Source organism: Rhea pennata, chromosome 36 (genome assembly GCF_028389875.1).
Source record: "Rhea pennata isolate bPtePen1 chromosome 36, bPtePen1.pri, whole genome shotgun sequence".
In the NCBI taxonomy this organism is placed as follows: domain Eukaryota; kingdom Metazoa; phylum Chordata; class Aves; order Rheiformes; family Rheidae; genus Rhea; species Rhea pennata.
Window position 1 is genome coordinate 207,343 of NC_084698.1, and position 25,559 is coordinate 232,901.

A 25,559-nucleotide genomic window follows, 5' to 3' on the forward strand; every position below is an offset into this window, starting at 1 on the left:
GACCTCCTGCACCCTGGGGAGCCTCTCAGCACCCTGGGGAGCCCCCCTGAGCCCCAGGAACCCCCCTCTGCAGCCCAGGGACCCCCACACACACCCTGGGATCCCCTGCATCCCCAGGACCTCTCCATGCACCCCTGGGGCCCCCTGCACCTCTAGGAACCCCCCACTCACCCTAAGACCCCTCCACACCCCTAGGACCCATGAGGCCCCTGTGCCCCCCCCCGCACCTCTGGGTCTATCTGCTCCCCAGGGACCCTTGTGCCCGCTGGGACCCCAGGGAGCTCCCCGGGACCCCCAGCCTCACCAGGACCCGCCTGTGGCCCTGGGACCCCTCGCAGGACCCTCTGGGACCCCCCCAGGACTCCCTTTCATCTCTAGGCTATGGGCAGTGGGGGGGGGGGGCTGGAGACCCCCATTTGCCCCCCAAGGCCCTTTCTGCCCCATGGGGCCCACCCAAGGCCCCCACCCCCCTGCCATGGGACCCTCACCCCCCCAACATCTTCTGGGGACCTCCACACACATCACCCCTCACCCCTCCCGGGACCCCCCAATGACACCCCACAACCCCCCTCCGTGATCCCAGGGCAACCATGGAGGATCCCAGGACACCATGGGGGGGCCCAGCACACTGTGGGGGGTCCTGGGTGCCATGAAGGGGGGGGTCACAACATGAGAGGTGCTGGAATGGGGGTCTCAGCACACTGTGTGTGTGTGGGGGGGGGGTTCCCAGGCACTGGATGGGGGGGTCCCGGGACACTGGGGTGGGTGAGAGGAAGAGCGCATGGGGGGGGTCTCATGCATCGTGGGGGGTCCCAGGCATCATGGGGGGTCCCGGGCCCCAGCGGGGGGGAGGGGGGGGCTCCCAGGGCCCCATTCATGCCCGGGGCAGCTGCCCCGTGTCCCGGTAACCGTTGCCGGGCAACGGGATTCGGCTCCCGCGGATGCTGCGGTTGCCAGGCAACCCCGGGGGGGGGGACACGACACGGGGGCGCCCCCTCCCCCACACTCTGGCCCTCTCCCCTGCCCACGGGGCGCCCCTCCCCCGCCAGGCCGGGGTCGGGGGCAAAACCCCCATGTAGGGAGGGGACCCCCCCAGGATCCCCCTATCTGGGGACCCCCAATTGGGGAGCCCTTGGCTGGGGGTGTCCCGAGAGCCACCCCCACCTGGGGACCCCTCCAGGCCCCCTCATTTGAGGCCCCGCAGGCCCTGCCAGACCCTCACATCCCTCCTTATTTGGGATCCCCCCAGGCCCTACTGGACCCCCTCAGTCCCACTTATTTGGGGCCCCCCATGCCTCATTGGACCCCCTCAGCCCCCTCATTTAGGGCCCCCCAGGCCCTGACAGATCCCCCCAGCCCCCCTTTATTTGGGACCACCCATGCCCCATTGGACCCCCTCAGCCCCCTCATTTAGGTTCCCCCCCCCAGGCCCTGCCAGACCTCCCAGCCCCGCTTATTTGGGGACCCCCATGCCCCATTGGACCCCCTCAACCCCCTCATTTAGGGCCCCCCAGGCCCTGTCAAACCCCCCATTCCTCATTGGACCCCCCCCCAGCCTTCTCACTTGGGGCCCCCTAGGCCCTGCTGGGCCCCCCCAGCCCCCTCATTTGGGGCCCCCCAGGCTCTCCCCCCCCCCGGGGTGTTTCTGCCCCCCAGCCGAGCCCCCTCCAGGTCGGGGCAGGCCCAGGGGGTCAGGATGCGATGGAGGGAGCAGGAAAGGGAGGAAGGAGAGTGCGGGGCTGGGAGCGAGGGATGGAGGGACGGAGGGATGGAGGGACGGACGGATGGAGGGATGGACGGATATAGAGATGGTGGGATGGTAGGATGGAGGGATGGGAGAATGGGAGAACAGAGGGATGGAGGGATGAGAAAAGGGGTTAAGGAAGAAAGGGAGCGAGTGAAAAGCTGGAGGGATGGGAGAAGGGGACAGCAGGAGTGGGGAATGGAAGGATGGAAAGATGAGTGGAGGGGTGGCAGGGAAGGAGGGATGGAGGACGGGGGAGCGGAGGGATGGAGGGAGGCATCGGAGGGTGGAGGACAGGAACAGAAGGATGGAGGGAGACGTGGAGGGATTGGGAAGAAGGGAAGGAGACAGGGAAGGAGGTGGAGAAGGGATTGATGGAGGAGGAACAGAGAGATGGAGCAGGGGATGGGGAGAATGGACGGATGGGGGAGCAGAGGGGTGGAAATGGGAGAAAGGGAGGTGGAAATGGGGGAAAGAGGGGTGGAAATGGGGGAAAGAGGGGTGGAGGTGAAGGGGACGGAGCAGCGATGTGGGCACAGGAGGATGGAGGGAAAGGGAGAACAAGGAATGGGGGGAAAGGGGATGCAGAAATGGGGAGCAGAGGAGGGGGGATGGAGGGACGTGAACAGCGGATGGAGGGATGGAGAAGGAGGGATGGAGGAGAAGGTGATGGAGGGATGGGGAAAGGGGGAAGAGGGATGGAGGGATGGGGAAGAAGGGATGGGGAAAAGGGGATGGAGGGATGCAGAAAGGGTAGATGGAGGGATGGGAAAGGGGGGCCAGAGAGATGGAGGGATGAGGAAGAGAGGATGGAGGGGTGGGGAAAAGGGGACGGAGGGATGGGGGCAGGGGGACGGAGGGATGGAGAAGGGGGGACGGAGGGATGGAGGGATGGAGAAGGGGGACGGAGGGATGGAGGGATGGGGAAAGGGGGATGGAGAAGGGGGGACGGAGGGATGGAGGGATGGGGAAAGGGGGATGGGGAAAGGGGGACGGAGGGATGGAGAAGGGGCTGGAGGGATGGAGGGATGGGGGAAGGGGGACGGAGGGATGGAGAAGGGGCTGGAGGGATGGAGGGATGGGGAAAGGGGGACAGAGGGATGGAGAAGGGGCTGGAGAAGGGGCCGAGGAGGCTCCGGAGGGCGGCGGTGGGGGGGACACGGGGCCGGGGCAGGAGGCGGCCGGTGCCCGGGGCCCCCCCGGGGCCCGCAGCGCTGCTCCCCCCCGCTCACCCCGGCGCGCTCCCCCTCCCCCGCCGCCGCCGGCCCCCCCCCGGCACTTACGACGCGCTGCGCGGCCGCCGCAGCCCCCCCGGCCCGGGGGGGGCCGAGCCGAGTCTCCTCCGCCCGGTGCGGCGGCGGCGGCGGCGGCGGGCGGGGGGGGGGGCAGGGCCCGTCCGGGCCCCCCCCCGGTCCTCGCTGCACGCGGCTCCGACGGCGGCGAGGGGAGGCGATGGGGGGGGGGGGCCGGTCCGGGGGCCCCCCCCCGGGAGGTGGAGGGGGGGTGCTCGGAGCGCCGGGGGGGGGCCGGGGGAGGCCACCGGGCATCCGCCCCCCCCCCCCCCGTCTCCCGGGCCCCCCCGGCGCTTACCGGGGGTGGGGGGGGCGCCTGCCTCCCCCCCCCCGCGTGGGACCGCCCGGGGGGCGGGGGGGGAGGGGCGGGGCGGGGGCGCGGGGGGGCGGCGGACGCGGTCGCTGCAGCCCCGGGGCCGGCGGGCGCGCGCGCGGCGGCGGCGGCGGGGGCGGCGGCGGGGGGGGGAGGGGGGAGCGGCGGCGGCGGGAGCGCGCCGGGGCGGGGCGGGGCGAATGGGGCGGGGGGCGTGGTCAACGCGGGACCCCGCCCACATCCCGCGCTGGCCCCGCCCCCGCCGCGCACCTTCGCCCCGCCCCTCGCGCCACTGCTGCGGGGTAGACCGCAACATCCCCCCCCCCGGCCCAAAAGCGTCGCCTGGGGAGACCCGACCCCGGCACGGGCCCCCCGGGGCATTAACACCCCCCCCGGGGCAATAACCCCCCCCCGGGGAATTCTCCTGTCCCCCCACCCCGGGGCAATAGGACCCCCTGGGGCATTAACACCCCCCCAGGGAATTCTCCTGTCCCCCCCCACCCCAGGGCATTAACACCCCCCCGGGGCATTAACATCCCCCAGGGCATTAACTCCCCCCAAGGGAACTGCCTTCCTGCTCCCCCCCCCCGGGGCAATAGGACCCCCCCGCCAGGTATTAACAACCCTCTCTGGGGCAATAGGACCCCCCAGGTTATTAATATCCCCCCCCCGGGGGCAATACACCCTCCGCCAGGGAACGGCCCTCCTGCTCCCCCCCTCCGGGGCCACAGGACCCCCCCAGGGTATTAACACCCCTCTTGCGGCATTAACACCCCCTCCCGGGGGCAACAGGACCCCCTGGGGTATTAATAACCCCCCCGGGGCAATAGTCGTCCCCCTCCCCAAGAATTGCCCTCCTGCTCCCCCCCATCTCGGGGGCAATAGGACCCCCCGGGGTATTAACACCCCCCCCCAGAGCAACGACTGCTCTAGAGCATCAACACCCCTCCCCAAGGGCAACAGCTCCCCGTCCGCACACCGCCCAGGGCAAATATTCCCCCTCCCAGGGGCAACAGCGCTATCTCCTCAAGGGCTAAAATCCCTCCTGCCCCCCCAAAGGTAACAGCCCCCCCCAGGTGTTCTGCCTCCCCTCCCGAGTGTAATTGCCCTCTTGCCCCACTGGGGCAATAGTTCTGCCCCCCAAATAAAAACATTTTGAGTCCATCTCGCTCATTTAATTGCAACAGGAAACAACAACCCCCCCACGGCGACAGGGTGTGTGGGGGGGATCGCAGAGGCTGTTGCCCCACTGCGACCTGGGGTGCAGCAGCGTGGGGGCCATTGGGGGAGGAACAGCCCTGCAACCCCCCTCCAAAACGAGAGGCCCCTGAGGGGCTGCGCTGACCCCCCCCTGCACCCCGGGGACGTCCCTGGAGGGGGGCGGGGGACACAGGGTCACTAGCTCCTGTCACCCCCACCCCCAAAATGGGGGGAACCCCCCGGGTCAGAGCCGGGCCATCCCCAAGGGGGGTGACAGGGGACCAGCAGCCCGTCACCCCCCAAAACGGGGCGAGAACCCCCCGGGGCAGAGCCAGGCCATCCCCGAGGGGGGGGACGGGGGGCCAGCAGCCCCTGTCACCCCCGAAAACGGGGGGAGAACCCCCCGGGGCAGAGCCGGGCCATCCCCGAGGGGGGGGACGGGGGGCCAGCAGCCCCTGTCACCCCCGAAAACGGGGGGAGAACCCCCCGGGGCAGAGCCGGGCCATCCCCAAGGGGGGTGACAGGGGGCCAGCAGCCCCCGTCACCCCCCAAAACGGGGCGAGAACCCCCCGGGGCAGAGCTGGGACCGCGGAGGACACACCCGGGGCGGGGGAGGAGGGGAGCGGGGCACAGGGCCGCCAGCCCCGCTCGCCCGGCAGAGCGGGGGTCCCCGGCCCCGCTCAGACGCCGCCGACGGGGACGTCGTCCAGGGGGCCGGCGGGGGCCGGGGCGCCCTCGGCCTCGGGGGGCGCGGGGTAGATCTCGATGGTCTCCATGATGGCCAGGGCGCTGCCGTAGTCCTGCGCGTCGGCGGCGGCGGCGGCCACCGCCTGCGCCTCGGCCAGCGCCTCGCGCTCGTGCTGCAGCCGCTGCTGCTGGTGGAGCTTGCGGTGCTTCCAGAGGTTGGAGAAGGAGCGGTAGGCCTTGCCGCAGGCCTCGCAGCGGTAGGGCCGCTCGCCGGTGTGGATGCGGCGGTGCTCGGCCAGCCGCACGGCGATGGTGAAGGCCTTGCCGCACTCCTCGCACTTGAAGGGCTTCTCGCCGGTGTGGAGCCGGCGGTGGTCCTTGAGGTGGGTGGACTGGCGGAAAGCCTTGCCGCAGTCGGGGCAGGGGTAGGGCCGCTCGCCCGTGTGGATGCGCCGGTGCACCTGCAGCGACGTCTCCGTGCTGAACAGCTTCTTGCACTCGCCGCACTCGAAGCTCTTGGGGCACGGCGGGCGCCGGGGGGCCGGGGCCGGGGCCGCCGCCGCGGGGGCCGCCACCGTGGGGGCCGCGTCGCCGCCGCCGCCGCCGTGCACCCGCTCGTGGGCCCGCAGCCGGGCGGCCGAGCCCACCTTCTTGCCGCAGGTGGGGCACTCGAAGCGGCGGCTCACCTTGCCGCACTTGTGCTCCCGGAGCTGCAGGGCGGTGACGAAGGCGGCCCCGCAGCCGCCGCACACCTGGGGCTCGCGGCCCGCGTGGCTCAGCTGGTGCACGTCGAGCAGGCGGCGCAGCAGGAAGGAGCGGCCGCACTGCTGGCACTTGTAGGGGTACTCGCCCGTGTGGTGGTAGCGGTGCATGAGGAGGCGGTAGGGCCGGTGGAAGTGCACGCCGCACTCCTGGCACTTGTAGGGGTAGCGGCGGCTGTGCACGAAGAGGTGCTGCTGCAGCGTGGAGGACTGCGTGAAGCGCTTCTGGCACACCTCGCACTGGTAGGGCCGCTCGCCGGTGTGCGTCAGGCGGTGCCGCAGCAGGTTGGCCTGCGAGTTGAAGCTCTTGCCGCACTCCTTGCAGTGGAAGGGCCGCTCGCCCGTGTGCGTCAGCAGGTGGTTGCGCACGTGCGACTTCTTCTTGAACATCTTGCCGCACGTGGGGCACTTGTGCCGGCGCTCCAGGCGGTGCACGAAGCGCTGGTGCCGCACCAGCTGCAGGTGCTTGGAGAACACCTTGCTGCACATGAGGCAGCGGAAGCTGGGGCCCTGCGTCTCCCCGCCGTCCACCGAGTAGATGATGGCCAGCGGCACCACGTCCCCCGGCTTCTTGGCCTCCGGCGGCTCCGGCGGGGCGTCCTCGGGCGCGGGGCTGGGCTCGGCGGGCGCCGGGGCGGGCGGCAGCGGCCCGTGGGTGCGGCGGTGGTACAGGAACTTGGTCATGTTGATGAAGGCCTTGCCGCAGGGGCAGCGGTGCAGCGGGTTGGGCGAGTGGGTGCGGCGGTGGGCCAGCAGCACCACCTCGGTGTCGAAGGCCAGCCCGCAGTCCAGGCAGAGGAAGTGCGACTCGCCGCTGTGGCCGCCCAGGTGCTGCTCCAGCGCCGGCGGCGAGGGCAGCACCTTGCTGCAGAGCGGGCACTGAAAGGCGCCGAGGCGGTGGCAGCGCAGGTGCAGCTGCAGCTGGTGGGCCGAGGGGAAGAGCTGCTCGCACTCGGCGCACCAGTGCTCCTGGGGGCCGCGGCGCGGCCGCCGCGACGGGCGCCAGCCGCCCGCCGCCCCCGCCGCCGCCGCCTCCTCGGGGCCGTTCTTCAGCTCGTAGCTGTGGTCGCCGGCCGTCACCTCGCCGCCGTTGGCCGCCGGCGCGGCAGGCGCCGGCGCGGCAGGCGAGGCGGGGGCCTCCGGGGCGGCCAGGTGGGTGGCCTGGTGCTCCAGGAAGTCCTTGGGCGTCTGGAAGAGCTGCAGGCACTCGCCGCACTCGTAGAGCAGCAGCTGCACGGTGCCGCCCTCGGCCCCGGCCTCCTCCGGCTTGCGGTACGAGTGCTCCAGGTCCACCAGGGCCTGGCCGGGGCCCGGCGCCGCGGTCGGGGCTGGCTCGGGCGCCGGTGGCTCGGGCGCCGGGGCCCGGTGGCTTTGCCGGTGGGCCAGCCACACCTCCTGGCTGCTGAAGAGGGCTTTGCACTCCACGCACTCGTAGTGGATCTGCCCGGCGGCGGGCGGTTTGGCTGCCGGCGGCTCGGGCTCCTGGCTCAGCAGCTTGATGTGCATCTCCTGGTGCTCCAGCAGCTGCCCGGGTGACACCAGGAGCTGCCCGCACTCCAGGCACTGGTACTGGCTGCTCTCCGGCACCGCCAAGGCCTGGTAGTCCCCGGCCAGCCCCACCACCTCGTAGTGCTGCTCAGGGCCCAGGTGGCTCTGCTGGTGCAGCAGGGCCTCCTCCAGCGAGGCCGAGAGGTGGCTGCACTCGGAGCACACGTAGCGGTGCTCCACGTACAGCACCGTCTCCTCCGCCGGCTCCGCCATGGCCACGAGAGGCCGGCGGCGGCGGCAGGGGGGTGCCGCCGCGGCAGGGAGCGGCGCGGGGGCTCGGCACAGGCGCCGGCGGGGAGCGCGTGCACCCTCCTGCAGCGGCACTGGCCGTCCAGGGTGCGGGCGGGGGGCAGCGTCCACAGCAGGGACAGACCTGGGGACAGAGTGGTGGGAGGGGTGTCACCCATGCTGTGGGGCCCATGATAATGCCTGAGCCCCTCAGACCCACACCCCAGGCACCCCTGGCCCTCCACAGACCCCCCCCCCACGCCTCACAGGCCTCCTGGACCCTTAGAGACCTCCCTGCCCCCCTCAGACCCTGGATCCTTACTGGCCCTGTCCCCCCCCCCCCGGGTCTCCCTGAGCCCCCCAGACCCCATCCCCACTCTGGGTCCCCCTGAGCCCCACAGACCTCCATCCCCCCTCAAGGACTGCCCAACCCCCACAGACCCCCGTCCCCCCTCAGGGACCTCCCTGGCCCCCAAAGACCCCCGTCCCCCCTCAGGGACCGCCCAACCCCCACACACCCCCATCCCCCCTCAGGGACCTCCCTGGCCCCCAAAGACCCCCGTCCCCCCTCATGGTCCCCCCGACCCCCACGGACTCCTCCCCCCTCAGGGCCCTCCTGACCCTCCCTCCCCCTCACAGGGGCCCCCTGACCCCCACGGGCATTTGTTCCCCCCTCAGGACCCCCCTCCCGAGGCCCCTGTCGCCCCCCACGGAGCCCCGCTCCCCTCGAGCCCCCCCCCGACCCCTCGAGCCCCGACCCGGCCCCCCCGGGCCTGCCCCTCCCCCGCCCCCCCTCACCTCCCGTCTCACTCTCGCTCTCGCTCCTTCTCTCTCTCCCCCTCCCCCCTCGCCGGCACCCCTCAACATCCTGCCTCCCCATTGGCCGCCGCGGCCCGGCCAATCCGAGCGGCCGCGCTCGGGGCCCTCGGCCAATCGGTGCTCGCGCCGCGCGGCCCCGCCCCCTTCCCCGCCTCGGCGCGGTGCGTGGTGGAGGGGGAGGGGGAGGGAGGGAGCGCTCGCGCTGACGTCACGGCGGGGCTCCGCCATGTTGGGAGCGGGGCAAACCAACGCGGGGAGGGGGGAGCCGGAGCGAACCAATGTGGGACGTCCGGGGGGTTGCGTCCGGGGGGTGGCCCCATGGGGCTGTTGGGGGGCTTGGAGCGAACCAACGAGGCGGCTATGGCGTAGGGGGCGTGGACCGCACCAGTGCGGGGTGTGGGAGGGGGCAGGTCAAACCACCGTGGGCAGTTGGGGGGGGAATCCTAGGAGGAGACCAAGGGGGCGGGGCGGAGGGGCGGGTGAGACCAAGGCGGGGCGGGGGGGAGTGGGTCAAACCACTGTGGGCTTCCAGGGGGGATCCCGGGAGGAGACCAAGGGTGCGAGAAAGGGGGGGGGAAGCGGATGAGACCAACATGGGGCCGAGGGGGGAGTGGGCTAAACCACCCTGGCAGCTTGTGGGGGGGAGATTGGGCGAAACCAACGCAGTGGGGGGAGCTGGGTTAGACCACTGCGAGGGGGTGGTTTGGGGCAGAGGAAGCAGAGCCGGGGGGTGCCGTTCCCTCCCCCCAGGACACCTGGGCCCCAGGAGCAGAGCGGGGGCCCTGTTCCCCCCCCCCCCCGCTCCCCAAGCCCGCTCCCGGGCCCGGCGGCGGACAGACGCACGGAGGCCGCGCGGGGCTCTGTACATTTCTTTATTGTTCCCGTGGGCGACACACTCGGTTACAAAAAATGTCATTAAAAGAAGCAGAAAAAACCACGAACAACGAACGAGGCGGGAGATCAAGTCACGCACGCGGCTACCGGGACGGGGCAGGGACACCGGGAGGGGCCGGGGAGGGGCTAAGGGGGGGCTGCGGTGGGGCTAGGGGCGTGGCTAAAGAGGGGGGCGGGGCCACGAAAAGGGTGGGGCTAGCAGAGAGGGAGGAGCTAAGAGAAGGGGGCTATGGGAAGTGGCAGGGCCATGGCTAAGGGGAGGGGCTAATAAAAGGGGCGGGGCTACAATCAAGGGGTGGAGCTAAAAGATGGGGAATGAGGGAAGGGGTGGAGCTAAGAGATAGTGAAGGGGAGGGGTTAGAACTGTGGGAGGGGCTAGCAGAAGGGGAGGGGCTAGGGAAGGGGGCGGGGTAACAGAAGAGGCGGGGCTAAGAGAAGGGGCAGGGCTAGGTCCAAAGGGAGAAGCCAAGAGAAAGGGAGGAGCTAAGAGAAGGGGTGGGGTTAGCAAGGAGGGGAGGGGCTAACAGAAGGGGAGGGGCTAGGACAAAGGGGTGGGGCTACGGACAAGGGGTGGGGCTAAGAAAAGGGGTGGGGCTATGGGCAAGGGGTGGAGCTAAGAGAAGGGGAGGTGCTAAGGAAAGGGTGTGGTTGGGGCTGAGGGGCGGGGCTAGGTCAAGGGGCGGGGCTAAGAGGAGGGGCGGGGCCAGCTGGGGCCCCACAGCCGCTCGCAGCGAGAATTGAACGTTCCCATTCCCAAGGACACGGAGTCAAAAATATACATTTGTGGGGGCCGGCGGGGCCGGGGCCGGGGCCGGCGGGGCCAGGAGCGGGTGGCAACGGGGGGGGGGGTTCTTTTTTTTTTTTTTTGAATTTTCTTTTTTGCTTTTTTGCTTTTTTTTTTACAGCTTTTTTTCGTACTATTTTTTCATCTCTTACAAAAAGGTAGCAGGGTTGTGTGTGGTGAATGAACATCTTTGGTTTACTCTGTATTTTGCTCTCCTCCCCCCGGGGCCGGGGTGCGCGGACTCGCTCCCCCAGGCCCGGCCAGGGCGAGGCCGCCCCCTTCCCGGCACCCCGAGGCCTCTCCAGTGGCCTGGCCGGCCGCTCCCGAGGTCCAGCCGCTCCCGGGGTTCAGATGAGGCGTTGCACAGGGCCAGCGGGAGCACGGCTGGGGATGGGGTGCAGGGGTGGGGAGAAGGGGAGGGGGCCAGGGAGAAGGGATGAGAACAAGGAGAAGGGAGGAGGACAGGGAGAAGGGAGGAGGACAGGGAGAAGGGATGGGGACAAGGAGAAGGGAAGAGGAAAAGGAATGGGGATGAGGATAAGGGAAGGGATGGGGAGAAGCAATAGGGACAAAGGATGGGGACAAGGAGAAGGGATGGGGACAGGGAGAAGGGGTGGGGACAGGTTGGGGGTGCAAGTCTCTCTCTCTCTCTCTCTCTGTCTCCCCCCAAGCAGGGTGCGGGGGGGGGGATACGACCCCGAAGGTGGATTTCAGGGCTGGACTGTCCCACCTGGGCAACCCCACGAGGCCCAGGCACACTCCTGGGCTCTTGGGCCGGCGGCCCCTCCATAGCCACACGTTTCTTGCCAGGCTGGCCAGGCTGCCCTTGGCATGTCTAGAACAGCAAGAGATACCTAGAGCAACCAGCATGCCTCCGTGCTCAGGGGCTCCCTGGCACGCAGGATATAGGTGTGGCAAAGACCCCTTGCTCCTCGTACAGCATCCTCCAGCCTGGAGCTCAAGGGGAACCAAGACCTGGAGATGCACCAAGAACTGGCGGTGCACTGAGAACCAGAGACACAGCAAGAACTGGAGATGCACTGAGAACTGGAGACGCACCGAGATCCAGAGAGCCACCGAGAACCGGAAAGTCACCGAGAACTGGAAACATACCAACAGCTGGAGAGGCACCAAGAACTGGAGACACACCGAGAACAGGAGGCACACCAAGAACCAGAGAGCCACCAGGAACCGGAGAGCCACCGAGAACGAGAGACACGCTGTGAGCCAGAAAGCTACCATAAACTGGAAACACACCAAGAGCTGGAGAACTGAGGAGACACCAAGAACTGAGGAGACACCGAGACCCAAAGAGACACCGGGCACACAAGAGCCCCTCACACTCACTGCCGGAGCGAGCCAGGGCGGGCACCTCCACCACAGCCCCGCCAGCCTCCTCCACCAAGACCGACCTAGAACCACAAGGGCAACCTGGAACCGGCACGTGGCTGGGCACTGGGGGCCGGCCGACACCGGCGGGCCGAAGCCTATTTGGTTGAGCGCACGTCTATGAGGTATATGTCCGAGGAGCTTCGGGAGAGGGGCCCGCCAGGCATGGGGCCGGGGGCGGCTGCCTCCTTTCCCTCCCGCTCCGGCCCTCTTTGGCTGCAAGACAAGTAATTTGCTTCTATAAAACACCGGCAGATGCGGTGGGAGGTGAAGGGGGAAGAGAGAGAGAGAGAGAGAGAGAGAGAGAGAGAAAGTCCTAACCCAGCACGGCCTTGTGCCATGGGGGACCCCAAGGCCACGACACCACGGAGGACCTTGGAGTCCCAACGCCATGGAGGACCCTGAGGCCATGACGCTGGGGAGATCCCCAAGGCCACGACACCAGGGAGGTTCCCACAGTCACAGCCCTGCAGAGGTACCCAAGGCCAAGACATGAGGGAGATCCCCAAAGCTGTACCACCATAGAGGTCCCCGAGGTGCCACCATCACAGAGGTCCCCAAGGCCACGACACTGTGGAAGTCCTGAGGCCATGGGACCGTGGAGGTCCCCAAGGCCGTGGCCATGCGGAGGTCCCTGAGGTGGCACCGTTGTGGAGGTCCCTAAGGCTACAGTGGTCCCCGAGGCCATGACGGTCCCGAGATCGTGGCCTCATGGAGGTCCCCGAGGCCGTGTGCACTGGCCACTGGCCTTTCCGGGGGCTGCGTCACAGCAATTGACTCATCATCATCACCTCTCAAGTCACTTCTAAGTCCCACAACTACAAACAAATTAACGAGGAAACAAGCTCAGGAGACCCTCCTGGAAGCCAGATGCCTGGGGCTGGGCCGAGCCGCTCCCCAGGGCCGGTGGGGACTGAAAGGCTCGGACCCCCCCCCCCCGCCCGCTCCGACCTTCCCCATGCTTCACCTCCACCATCAAAACACCCCGAAAAAGCCAAAGCAAAACACAAAACCGGGTGGGGAGGGAGCCGAGGGGGGAGGAGAGGGGGGCTTGGGGGGCGGCCGGGCCGGGCTGGGCTGCCCCCGGCCGCCCCCGCGCGCCCCCTCCAAGCGTTTCTATTTGGTTTCTCTTTAAAGTATATGAGGTATATGGCGAGCTATCTCCAAAGAGCCTGGTGGGGCCGCGCCGCGCCGGCCCCCGCCCCGGGGGCGAATATTTGGTTTGACAGCTGTAGTTTAAAGCTTGTTTTTGAGACTTTTCCAGGTGTCTGGGGGGGGAGCTTAGGGGGCAGCGGCTGCATTTCGGGGCTGGGGGGGGGGGTAGGTCCACGGGGCCTCCAACCCCATGGGGCTCAGAGGGGGCCCAGGCATCCGAGCCGGGGGACCAGCCCGAGATGCAGCCGTGGCCCCCGGGCCCCCCCGGACACCGGGTCCGGCTCGTGGGGCGCCGCCACTCAGCTCTGCGCATGGAGATAGGGTCATTTTTGGTCTAGAATCAATTTTTTTTTTTTACACTTTTTGGTTCTTTGAGGTTTATTTTTTTGGTTTTTTCTTTTTTTGTTTTTTTTTTCCTTTTTCTTCTTTTCTTTTTTGTTGTTTCAACATCGTCTCCAACTTTCCCGCATTTGGTTTTGGTGGGGTTATTTTTTCCCCCTTTTTCTGTATTTTTTTTTCCTCTCTTTTCCTACAGGAAGAAGCGATGAAGCCGACGTAGAATTTCTCTCTGTATATATATAAAAAAAAAGACCCAAAAATGGGGGTTTTGCCCCTTTTCCCCTCACCCTCCCTCCTCCCCAAAGCCAAAACCCCCTGAAAACCAAAAAAAAAAAAAAAAAAAAGCCTTTTTTTCTTTTTTCTTCCTTTTGCTCTGTTAAAAAGACAAGAAAAAAGAAAAGAAGGAAAGAAAGAGCGATAAGAAGAAGAGAGATCACGAAACAAGTACATTCCACGTAGAAAACACGGCCACGGGCCAGGGCAGGGAGACTCCCGTCCCCGCGGCCCCGACCTTGCTGCTCTCGCGCCCGCCAAGGGTCAAAAAACTCTGCGTTTTTGTGTTCAAGTCTTTTTTTGTTTGTTGTTCCTTTTTCCCTTTCCTTTTCCTTTTCCTTTTTTTTTGTTTTTTTTTTTTTTTGGTTTGAAACACCGGGTGTTTTCGGTTTGGCGGTTTTTCGCGTTCGTCCATGCAACGCGCAGTTTCACAGTATTCTCGTCCATCGCTGCTCGAGCCCAGCGGTTGGGGGTAGGGGGGGGAAAGCCGGAGCCGAAAATGAGGTCAAAGAGACGGGGTTTGGTTTCCCTCCAGCCCGCTCTCGGCGGTCTCTCATGGCTAAACTTCCTTCTCTGCGAGGAGCAAGACTTTGGTTCACCGGCGCCGGGAGCGGCGCGACGTGAGGCGGCGGCGGCGGCGGCGGGACGTGAGGCGACGCCACACGCCGGGCGAGGCCGGGGAGGGCGAGGCCGTTGCCATGGCGCCCACACAGCCTCGCCCGCCGTTGCCATGGCACCGCCCGCCGTTGCCACGGCGTCGCCCGGCCGTTGTGACCAGGCCGCCATGTCCATGAGGTATTTTGTCGCAGAGAGGGCCCGGCGCCCCGCGCGCTCCCTGGCCTCCCTTTCTCCGCTCAAGTCCTTTTATTTTTATTTTTTTTTTGTCTATCGAGTCTCTTTGTTCGCTCGAAGTCATGTTTTTTTCGTAATTATTATTTTAGCAGTTATTAGGGTTTTTTTCTGGTTTTTTTTTTGGTTCAGAGGTTCCTCTCGCCCCCCGCCGGGCACGTAGGGCCGCCGGGGGTGTCGCGTGGAGATGTGGCGATCTTTTTTTTGGTTTCCTTCGGGCCATGGGCAGGGCGATGCTGGCGCCCCGTTTGTGGCGGTTCGTTTGGTTTGTCAGGCACTGCAAGATGAATTGTTCTTTTTTTTTTTTTGGTCTTTTTTGTGTGTGTTTTTTTTTTTTTTTTGTTTGCTTTGCTTTTTTCTTTTCTCAGAACAACAGGTATAAAAATAAGAACGAAGCGTCCTCGCACCCCGCCGGGCCCCTCCGTCAGAGGCGGGGGGACCCCGCGGGGACGGGGCTGCCGGCGGCCGAACACGTCTCGTCCGTCCTGGGAATAAATAAATAGGGATGGGGGCGGCCGGCTCTCCGCTCCCGGGTCCGGCACGGAGAAATCACAGCATTTAGACAAAAAAAAAAAAAAAATTAAAACATAACCGATGTTGGGGGGGGGCACCCGATGATCGACACCGAGGGAAATGGCGAGAATGAAGGATTTTTGGTTAAAAGCGTGAGACGGGCTCCCCCCCCCCGACCCCCTCCCCAGTCCCCAATGGGAAATAAAAATAGATTAATAATAAATAAAAAGCTTTCAAAAGACATTCGACCGGACACAGAGGTTAGAAAAGTTTTGTAAAAAGCCTTTGGGATCAGCTAGAACTGGGTTTGCTTTGGGTTCATCCTTTTTTTTTTTTTTTTTTTTTGGTGTGAAGTAGTAATTTCTTCTCATTTCTCCCCTCCCACCTTGTTCCTCCTTCCCCGCCCCCCCCCCCAACACACACTTCCAACAGACCAAAGCGGGGTGGAAAAATGCCCCTTTTTGGTCTGTTCCCTCCCGCCCCAGGGAAATACAAAGATTGGGAATTTGGGGGGGGGGGGGGGGGGCTGAGGACCTGGGCCTTCCCCCCCAATATGGGTAAATTAAATTAAATTAAAGGGAAATGGGGAGGGGATGCGGCCACCCGTCAGTCCGGGGAGTCGGAGCGCCGGGGTTTTGGGGGGAGTTTTTGGTTTTTTAGCACGTGCTGGGGTTCGGGGGGGTATCTTTTCCTTTCTTTTTTTTTTTCTTTTTCCCCTTTTCCGCTCTTTTTTTTTTGGTCATTGGCAGTCTTGGGGGGGTGGGGGGAGACCCCGTCACTCGTCCTGGGGGTCCGCGTCGGGGCCGGCGTCGGTGTCGTTGTCGCAGCCGCCGCCGCCGCCGCCGCCGCCGCCGCCGCCGGAGCTGCAGGAGGAGCAGGACGGGGAGGAGGCCGGGCCCGGCGAGGCGGCGGCGGCGGCGGCCGCGGCGGCGGCGGCCACGGCGGCCGGCACGAGCCCCACGCCGCCGGCGGCGGCCCCCAGCAGCGGCAGGGCGCCGTGGTTGAGGAAGAGCGGGGACGTCACCATGCTCGGGCTGCCCGCCGTCCCCGCGCTCGTCCCCAGCACCAGCGGCCCGCCGGCGTCAAGGCTGGAAAGCGGCAGGTTTCCACCACTGGCCAAGGCTGTGCGGAGAGACCCGGGAATGGGGCGGGGAGGGGGCGGGGGTCAGATGTGGGGCGGCCCCACGGCGCGGTGGCGCGGGGGGACCCTGCCTCCGCCGCTGTCGTGGGGTCCCACTGCGGGGCTCTGGGGGCCCCATCCGGTCCCGGATGTGGCCCTGCCGCATGGATACCCCTGCCCCATAGATACCCACCCCTGCCCCATGGATGCCCCCTGCCCCATGCATAATGCCTGCCCCATAGATACCTGTTCCAGGGGTGCCTTCTATCCATGGGTGCCCTGACCCCATAGATACCCCATGCCCTGCCCCAGGGGTGTCCCCTGCCCCATGCATAACCCCTGCCCCATAGATACCCACCCCAGGGGTGCCCCTGCCCCATAGGTGCCTGCCCCACAGATACCCCATGCCCTGCCCCATGGATGCTCCCTATGCAGTGGGTAACCCCTGCCCCAGAGATACCCACCCCTGCCCCACAGATACCCCATGCCCTGCCCCATGGATGCTCCCTATCCAGTGGGTAACCCCTGCCCCAGAGATACCCACCCCTGCCCCACAGATGCCCCATGCCCTGTCCCATGCGTGACCCCTGCTCCGTAGATACCCACCACTGCCCCATGGGTGCCCCATGCCTCATGGGTAACCCCTGCCCCATAGATACCCCATGCCCTGCCCCAGGGGTGTCCTCTGCCCCATAGATAATCCAAGTGCTGTTGCAGGCATGCCCCATACCCCATGCATAACTCCTGCCCCATAGATACCCACCCCTGTCCCATGGCTGCCCCTTGCCCCGTAGATATCCCATGTTCTGCCCCATGGGTGTCCCCTGCCCACTTGATACTCCCTGCCCCACAGATACCCCATGCTCTGCCCCATGGGTGCTGCCCTTCACCATCCCTTGCCCCACGGGCAACCTCTGCCCAACAGATACCCAAAGCCCTGCCCCATTCCCTGCCCCATGGGTAACCCCTGCCCCACAGACACCCCATACCCTGCCCTACAGGCCCCTCCTGCCCCATGGGTAACCCCTGCCCCACAGATACCCCACCCCTGCCCCATGGGTAACGCCTGCCCCATGGCAGCTCCCTGCCCCATCCTCTGCCCCACAGCCCTGCCCCACGGGATCGGGGTGCCCCTGCCCAGCCCCTGCCCTGCTTCCCGGGGGAACCCAGGGCGCCCGACACCCACCTGCACCCCACGGCGCCCCAAGCCCGGGGCTGCCGCCGCCCCCTCCCCACGGGGCGCAGGACAGAGGGGGCCGAGCGGAGAGCGAGCGGTTAGTGAGCAGCGGTGGGAGATGCAGGTTACGGCTGGCACGACACACCATGGGGTGGGATGAGAGGGGGCCCAGACCGGGGCGCTGGGGGTCTGGGGGGGGGCCGCCCGCCCGGCCGCCGCTCGCACGCCCGCGCGCACGCCACGCCGGCTCGCACACACGCGGGCACGGAGCACAACACGTCGCGGCTCTGGGCACGCCAGCGCACGGCTCTGTGCACGCCACATCACGGCTCCAGACACGCCAGCGCACGGCCCTATGCACGCCACATTGCAGCTCTGGACACGCCAGTACACAGGCTCTGGACACGCCACATCACGGCTTCAGACATGCCAGCGCCCGGCTCTGTGCACGCCACATCACAGCTCCAGACACGCCAGCGCACGGCCCTATGCACGCCACATTGCAGCTCTGGACACGCCAGTACACAGGCTCTGGACACGCCACATCACGGCTCCGGACATGCCAGCGCCCGGCTCTGTGCACGCCACATCACAGCTCCAGACACGCCAGCGCACGGCCCTATGCACGCCACATCACAGCTCCAGACACGCCAGCGCACGGCCCTATGCACGCCACATTGCAGCTCTGGACACGCCAGTACACAGGCTCTGGACACGCCACATCACAGCTTCGGACATGCCAGCGCCCGGCTCTGTGCACACCACATCGCAGCTCTTTGCACACCAGATCCCAGCCCTCAACATGCCAGTGCACGCCTCTTTGCACACCAGCACTTGCCTCTTTGCACACCAGCTCCACAGCTCCCTGCACATTGGAGCACACCTGTTTGCACGACGGCCCCGCGGCTGTTCACACCCCGACACGGGGCTGGTTGCACGACACCTCGCAGCTCCGGCGCACCAGCGCACGCCCGTTTGCACGACGGCCCCGCGGCTGTTCACACCCCGACACGGGGCTGGTTGCACGACACCTTGTAGCTCCGGTGCACCAGCGCACGCCCGTTTGCACGACGGCCCCGCGGCTGTTCACACCCCGACACGGGGCTGGTTGCACGACACCTCGCAGCTCCGGCGCACCAGCGCACGCCCGTTTGCACGACGGCCCCGCGGCTGTTCACACCCCGACACGGGGCTGGTTGCACGACACCTCGCAGCTCCGGCGCACCAGCGCACGCCCGTTTGCACGACGGCCCCGCGGCTGTTCACACCCGACACGGGGCTGGTTGCACGACACCTCGCAGCTCCGGCGCACCAGCGCACGCCCGTTTGCACGACGGCCCCGCGGCTGTTCACACCCCGACACGGGGCTGGTTGCACGACACCTCGCAGCTCCGGCGCACCAGCGCACGCCCGTTTGCACGACGGCCCCGCGGCTGTTCACACCCCGACACGGGGCTGGTTGCACGACACCTCGCAGCTCCGGCGCACCAGCGCACGCCTGTTTGCACGACGGCCCCGCGGCTGTTCACACCCCGACACGGGGCTGGTCACACGACACCTCGCAGCTCCGGCGCACCAGCGCACGCCCGTTTGCACGACGGCCCCGCGGCTCTCGCCCGCGGCTCCCGCTCGCGCCCCCTCCCCGCCCCGGGCGGCCGGGCGGGCGGCGTGGATGGTCGCACCGCGCGCGTGCGCCTGCACGCACGGCACCAACCTTGGATGGTGGCCAGCGGGTTAGTGGCCATGAGCGCCGGGTTTAACCCCGCGTTCACCCCTAGCACAGAGCTTCTGCAAAGCAAAGCAGACGCCGCGGGTTACGGGAGGGGACGCGGGCCCGACCCCCCCCCCGCCGCCGCCGCCGAGCCCCCTCCCCGCGCTTACCCCGTGCCGGGGTTCAGGCCCGAGAGGCCCCAATGGCCGCGTGGCCGCTGCTCTGCGGACTGGGGTTTGTGCTGTTGCTGGGGGGCGGCGTGACGGAGTTCAAGGCGGGGACCCCCCCGGCCCCCGCGCAGCGGCTGGGGCCAGCGAGCTGCCCGCCGCCGACAAGGTAGTAACTGCCGGGAAGGGAGAGAAACGGGTGCTCGCGCGCGCTTCCCGGGAACGTCGGCACCTCCTTTCGGGTAGGTCCCCGCGGGAAAACGGCCGCGGCGGCTCCGGGGCGACCAACCTGTTGTGCTCAGACTGCTGGAAGCCTGGGAGAGCGGGAGGCTCACGCCGGGCCGGGGCTGGTCACCTGGCGCGGGGACAGGCGTCACCGGGCGGCCGGGGGGCAGCGCGGGGGACGGGGGCCTCGGGGCGGGGCGGGGGGACGGGGACTGGGGGCAGCACGGGGGGGCGAGGACCTCGAGGTCAGTACGGAGGGACAGGGTCTACGGGCACTAGATGGGGACCACAAGGCCAACACGGGCAGATGGGGACCTGGAGGTCAACGCAGGCAGATGGGACCTGGAGGCCAATACTGGGGAGGGGGTTGTGGATGCTAGATGGGGACGTGGACCACAAGCCAGCGTGGGGGGACAGGGACCTCGAGGTCCATATGAGGGTACAGGGACTGTGGGCAACACAGCGAGATGGGGACCTCGAGGTCCGTATGGGGGGACAGGGCCCATGGGCGCTGGATGGGGATGGGGACCACAAGGCCAACATGGGGGACAAGGACCACGAGCCAGCATGGGTGGGTGGGGAGAGTAGGCAATATGGGGGGCGGGGACCTTGAGGTCACCAGGAGGGGACGGGGACCTCGAGGCCAACACGAGGGGACGGGGACCGTGGGCTCTACAAGGGGGCGGAGGTCTCAGGGCCAAGATGGGGGCACCTCGAGGCCGATAGGGGTGGACGCAGACCACGGGCTCCACAGCGGTGGCACGGGAACCACGAAGCCCACGCGGGTGGACGGGGGTAGGCGGGGCGCGGCGGGCGCAGACGGGGTCACGCGGGCTGGGGGAGTCGCAGAGCCGCGGGGCCCGGCCGGGGCGGCCGCGGGGCGCAGGACCCACCATGTGGGGGCTGTAGCCGGGGGGCTTGCCCTGGGCGGGCAGCATGGGGCTGCTGCTGCAGGGGTTGATGCGCTTCTCCTTCTGGCGCCGGTTGCAGAACCAGACGCGGATGACCTCCTTCTCCATGTTGAGCTGCTCGGCGATGAGCAGGATCTCCTCTGAGGTAGGCTTCTGGTTCTGGGGGGGGGGACACGGGTGGGCGTCAGGGTGGGCGTCCGGGTGGGCGTGGGGACGGGGCTGCCGGCGCGGGGGGCTCACCGCGAGAAAGCTCTTCTCCAGGGCGAAGCGGACGTTGGTCTCGATGCTGGTCCGCTTCTTGCGACGCCGTCCCGGCAGCCCGTCGAAGCCCAGGCTGGGGCTGCTCAGCTGGTTGGGGCTGGGCAAGGTGGAGTCCACCGACATGGTCTCTGCGGGGGCGGGGAGGTGACGCGGGCGGCGCTGGCACTCGGGACGGTGCCGCCGCCCCCGCCTCTGCGCGGGTCCCCACCACCTCACCGGCGTCGTTGAGCCATTTCTCCAGCAGCGGCTTGAGCTTGCACATGTTCTTGAAGCTGAGGTTGAGCGCCTCGAAGCGCGAGATGGTCGTCTGGCTGAAGTCGTTGCCGTAAAGCTTCCCCATCGCGAGCCCCACGTCGCCCTGCCGGGGTTGGGGTGGGGAGGGAGCTCAGCGCCGGGCCCAGGCGTCCGGGGCCGCAGCCTCTCGCAGAAGCATGGAACGGTTGAGGTCGGCAGGGACCTCGGGAGGTCCTCGAGTCCGACCCCCCTGCTCCAGCAGGGTCGCCCAGAGCAGGCTGACCAGGACTGCGTCCAGACGGCTTTTGAGTATCTCCAAGGATACTCGAGGGGCAGGATCACCTCCCTTGACCTGCTGGCAACGCTCTTCCTAACACAACTCGGGACGCTATTGGCCATCTCGGCCAGAAGGGCCCTTGCTGACTTGTGGACGATTTAGGTGTCCACCAGGACCTTCTCCGCAGAGCTGCTTGCCAGCAGGTCAGCCCCAGGCCGTGCTGCTGCACGGGATCATTCCTCCCCAGGGGCAGGACCTTCCCTGCGCTGAACTTCAGGAGGCTCCTCTCTGCCCTCCTCTGCAGCCTGGGGAGGTCCCTCTGGGTGGCAGCTCTGCCCCCAGGGCATCAGCCACTCCTCCCACTTCGGGATCATCAGCAAACTTGCTGAGGAGGCATGCTGTGCCCTCATCCAGGTCATGGATGAAGAAGATGGAGAAGGCTGGCCCAGCCTTGACCCGGGATGGGGGACACCGCAGCTACAGCCCCGGAGCAGGGCTCGCACTGCTGCTCCCAACCCTCCGAGATGTGTCCTTCAGCCAGGTCATGGATGAAGAAGATGGAGAAGGCTGGCCCAGCCTTGACCCGGGGTGGGGGACACCAGCTACAGCCCCCGAGCAGGGCTCGCACTGCTGCTCCCAACCCTCTGAGATGTGTCCTTCAGCCAGGTCATGGATGAAGAAGATGGAGAAGGCTGGCCCAGCCTTGACCCGGGATGGGGGACACCACCAGCTACAGCCCCCGAGCAGGGCTCGCACCGCTGCTCCCAACCCTCCGAGATGTGTCCTTCAGCCAGGTCATGGATGAAGAAGATGGAGAAGGCTGGCCCAGCCTTGACCCGGGGTGGGGACACCGCCAGCTACAGCCCCCAGAGCAGGGCTCGCACCGCTGCTCCCAGCCCTCCGAGATGTGTCCTTCAGCCAGGTCATGGATGAAGAAGATGGAGAAGGCTGGCCCAGCCTTGACCCGGGGTGGGGGACACCCACCAGCTACAGCCCCCGAGCAGGGCTCGCACTGCTGCTCCCAACCCTCCGAGATGTGTCCTTCAGCCAGGTCTCAGCCCACCTCCCCGCCCTCCCGTGCCGCCCGCCCTTCCCAGGAGGTTGTTGTGGGGGCACCCAAAGCCCCCCTGACGCCGGGGGGTTCCGACGCGCGCCGCGGCCCCCCCGCCGCCCCCCGCCGCTACCTGCGTGAAGCCCAGCTTGATGCGGCGCTGCTTGAAGGTGCGTGCGAACTGCTCGAGCTCCTCCAGGTCGCTGGGCTCCTCGGGGGGCGCCGGCGGCTCCAGGCATTTCGGGGGGGGCCCGTGGCTGAGGTGGGGCTCGGGGAGGCCCGGCCGAGTCGCTGGCTGCGGGAGGGGCGTCAGCGCGGACGGGGCGGCGCGGGCGGCCCCCCGCCGCCCCCCGCCGCCCCGTCACCTGTGCCGGCAGCCCGGCGCGGGGCTGGTTTGGCAGGAGGCCCCCGGGGCTTTGCTGAGGTAGCTGAAAGAGATTTGGCGTCGGCAGCAGCCCTGCGGGAGAGGAGAGGGGCGGTCACGCCGGGGCGGGCGCCGCGCGTCCCCGTCCCCGTCGTCCCCCCCCGGCGCGCGCCGCCTCGCACCTTGCTGTCCTTGCTGGGCCGGCGGCAGCAGGAACTGGGCGGGCGGCTGCAGGTGGTGGCCGGGGACGAGCACCAGTTGCTGGAGCTGCAGGAGCTGCTGGATGTCCTGGTGGTGAAGGACGGGGTGGAGGCGGGGGGGACGGGACGGGACGGGACGGGACGGGGGGGGGCCACACGCCGGCGAGGGGACGGCGGCGGAGGGGACGGCGGGGCGAGCGTGGCCCCGAGCGCCGGGGGGCGGGCGGCGCTGCCGCCCCCTTACCTGGGCCGTGAGCTGGATGGGCTGGGAGCGAGCGGGGGGGGGGGCGGGCGGCGGCGGGGCCCCCTCCCCGCCCGGCGGCGGCGGCGGCGGCGCGGGGCGGCGGCGGCGCTGGCGGCGGCGGCCGCGGCGCTCGACTGCTGCACCGCCGCCGCCAGCAGCTGGGCCTGCGCCTGCTGCAGCAGCAGCTGCTGCTGCGCCGGCATCAGCGCCGTGAGCTGCGCGGGCGGCGCGGGCGCGGGCAGCGGGCGGGTTGGGGCAGGGGACACGGCGGGGACGGGCAGCGGGTGGGTCCAGGATAGGCAGGGGACAGGCCGGAGATGGGTTGGGGACAGGTTCGGGTTAGGGGGCACGTTGGGGACAGGCAGGAGATGGGACAGGTTGGGGACAAATGGGACAGGACATGGGACAGGTTGGGACAGGCAGGGGAGACGTTGGGGACAGGTTCGGGACAGACATGGGACAAGCAGGGGGGACGTTGGGGACAGACATGGGACAGGCAGGAGATGGGACATGGGACAGGTTGGGGACAGGCAGGGGAGCCGTTGGGGACATGTTGGGGACAGGCAGGAGATGGGACATGGGACAGGTTGGGGACAGGCAGGGGAGACGTTGGGGACAGGTTCGGGACAGACATGGACAAGCAGGGGGGACGTTGGGGACAGACATGGACAGGCAGGAGATGGGACATGAGACAGGTTGGGACAGGCAGGGGAGCCGTTGGGGACATGTTGGGGACAGACATGGGACAGAGCAGGGGGGACATTGGGGGACAGACATGGGACAGGCAGGAGATGGGACATGGGACAGGTTGGGGACAGGCAGGGGAGCCGTTGGGGACATGTTGGGGACAGACATGGGACAAGCAGGGGGACATTGGGGACAGACATGGGACAGGCAGGAGATGGGACATGGGACAGGTTGGGACAGGCAGGGGAGCCGTGGGGACATGTTGGGGACAGACATGGGACAAGCAGGGGGGACATTGGGGACAGGTAGGAGATGGGACACGGGACAGGTTGGGGACAGACATGGAACAGGCAGGGGGACGTTGGGGACAGGTTGGGGACATGGAGAGGGGACAGAGGCGGGAGCAAGGATGGGAGGAACATGCAGAGGTACCGTGGGGACACGGGGAGGGTTGAGGACATAGGGGCAGGACAGGAACACGGGACAAATATGGGGACATAGGGACAGATTTGGGGACATAGGAGCAGGATGGGGACACGCGGACAGATTTGGGGTCATATGGACAGATTTGGGGACATAGAAGCAGGACGGGGACGTGGGGACAGATTTGGGGACAGGATGGGGACACGCGGACAGATTTGGGGTCATATGGACAGATTTGGGGACACAGGACAGATTTGGGGACAGGATGGGGACATGGGGCAGATTTGGGGTCATATAGACAGATTTGGGGACACAGGGACAGATTTGGGGACAGGATGGGGACATGGGGCAGATTGGGGTCACAGGGACAGATTTGGGGACACAGGGACAGATTTGGGGACAGGATGGGGACATGGGGGCAGATTTGGGGTCATATGGACAGATTTGGGGCACAGAGGCAGCACGGGGACGTGGGGACAGATTGGGACAGGATGGGGACACGGGGACAGGTTTGGGGTCACATGGACAGATTTGGGACGTGGGGGCAGATTCGGGGGCAGATTCGGGGCCGGTTGGGAGGGGACGAGGCGGCGTGCAGAGGTTAGGCGGGGGGGCGGGGGGCAGCCGGTTAGTAGAGAGCATTTGCCAAGCAGCCCCCCCCCCGGATCCCCCCCGCAGCGAGCGGCGCAGCATCATCAGCGCTAATGAAGGGGCCCCGGCGTCCGGGGGGGGGGGATCCCCGCTCCGCCCTGCCCCCCATCCCCCCCCCCGCAGCGAGCGGCACAGCATCGTCAGCATTAACGAAGGGGCCCCGGCGTCCGGGGGGGGGATCCTCACAGCCCCCTCCCCCCAACGAGTGGTGCAGCCCCATTAGTGCTAACGGAGGGGCCCTGGCGTCGTCCCCCCCCGTAACCCCCCCCGAGCCCCCCCCCGCACTCACCCCGGCCAACTGGCTCCCCGCCAGCATCAGCTGGGGCAGGGGCTGCGCTGGGGGGCAGCTCCGCCGCCTCCTCCGCCTTCACCTGGGGGGGAGGACACGTCGTGGGGGGGGGGCAGCACCACGGGGACCCCTGGCGTGGGGATGGGGGGGCAGGACCCCCTGGCGTGGGGATGGGGGGGCAGGACAACGGGGACCCCCCTCGGGGGGCTGGGGGGGCAGGAGCACGGGGACCCCCTCCGTGTGGGGCTGGGGGGGGGGGGGGCAGGACCACGGGAAACCCCTGGCATGGGGCTGGGGGGGGCAGGACCACGGGGACCCCCCCCATGTGGGGCTGGGGGGGGCAGGAGCACAGGGACACCCCCCCCCGTGTGGGGCTGGCGGTGTTAGGACCACGAGGACCCCCCCTCGTGTGGGGCTGGGGGGGGCAGGACCACGGGGACCCCCCCGCGTGGGGCTGGGGGGAGCTGCACCGCGGAGACCCCCGTGTGCGGCTGGGGGGGCAGCCCGGGGGGGCTCCCCGTGGGGCTCGGGGGGGCTGCCCGGGGGGGGGAGCTCCCGGGGCAGGTGGGCGGGGGGGGCCCCGCTCCCCGCCCCCCCCGGAGGCGCTTCCTGTTTTGCCGCCGCCCCCGGGCCGGGATTTCCCCCCCCCGCCCCCCCCCTGAGTCACCGCCCGCACCCGCCGCCCAAACAGGAACCGCCCGGGGGGCGGGGGGGGATGTGGGGCGGGATGGGGCGGGCGGGGGGCAGGGGGAGCTGGGGGGGATGTGGGGCGGGATGGG

At 67.8% G+C, this 25,559-nt stretch overlaps 2 protein-coding genes across 2 annotated transcripts; both read right to left on the minus strand.

Moving 5' to 3' along the window:
- Positions 1-4,502: 4,502 nt before the first annotated feature.
- On the minus strand, positions 4,503-8,626 carry ZNF574 (zinc finger protein 574). The gene is made up of 2 exons (XM_062598724.1): positions 8,572-8,626; positions 4,503-7,918 (listed from the first exon to the last, which is right to left on the minus strand). Exon 2 carries the CDS (start codon positions 7,756-7,758, stop codon positions 5,230-5,232), a length of 2,529 nt encoding a protein of 842 aa, XP_062454708.1. The 5' UTR covers positions 7,759-7,918; positions 8,572-8,626; the 3' UTR covers positions 4,503-5,229.
- Positions 8,627-9,861: 1,235 nt separating this feature from the next.
- POU2F2 (POU class 2 homeobox 2) lies at positions 9,862-25,105 on the minus strand. The gene is given in 19 exon segments (XM_062598712.1): positions 9,862-9,879; positions 11,330-11,559; positions 11,683-11,757; positions 15,647-15,910; positions 18,800-18,873; positions 18,967-18,995; positions 18,998-19,107; positions 19,110-19,139; positions 19,253-19,318; positions 20,078-20,258; positions 20,340-20,488; positions 20,577-20,718; positions 22,056-22,190; positions 22,288-22,379; positions 22,469-22,574; positions 22,731-22,825; positions 22,828-22,945; positions 24,781-24,856; positions 25,059-25,105. Coding segments are annotated over 19 exon segments (2,037 nt in total).
- Between the last annotated feature and the right edge of the window lie 454 nt (positions 25,106-25,559).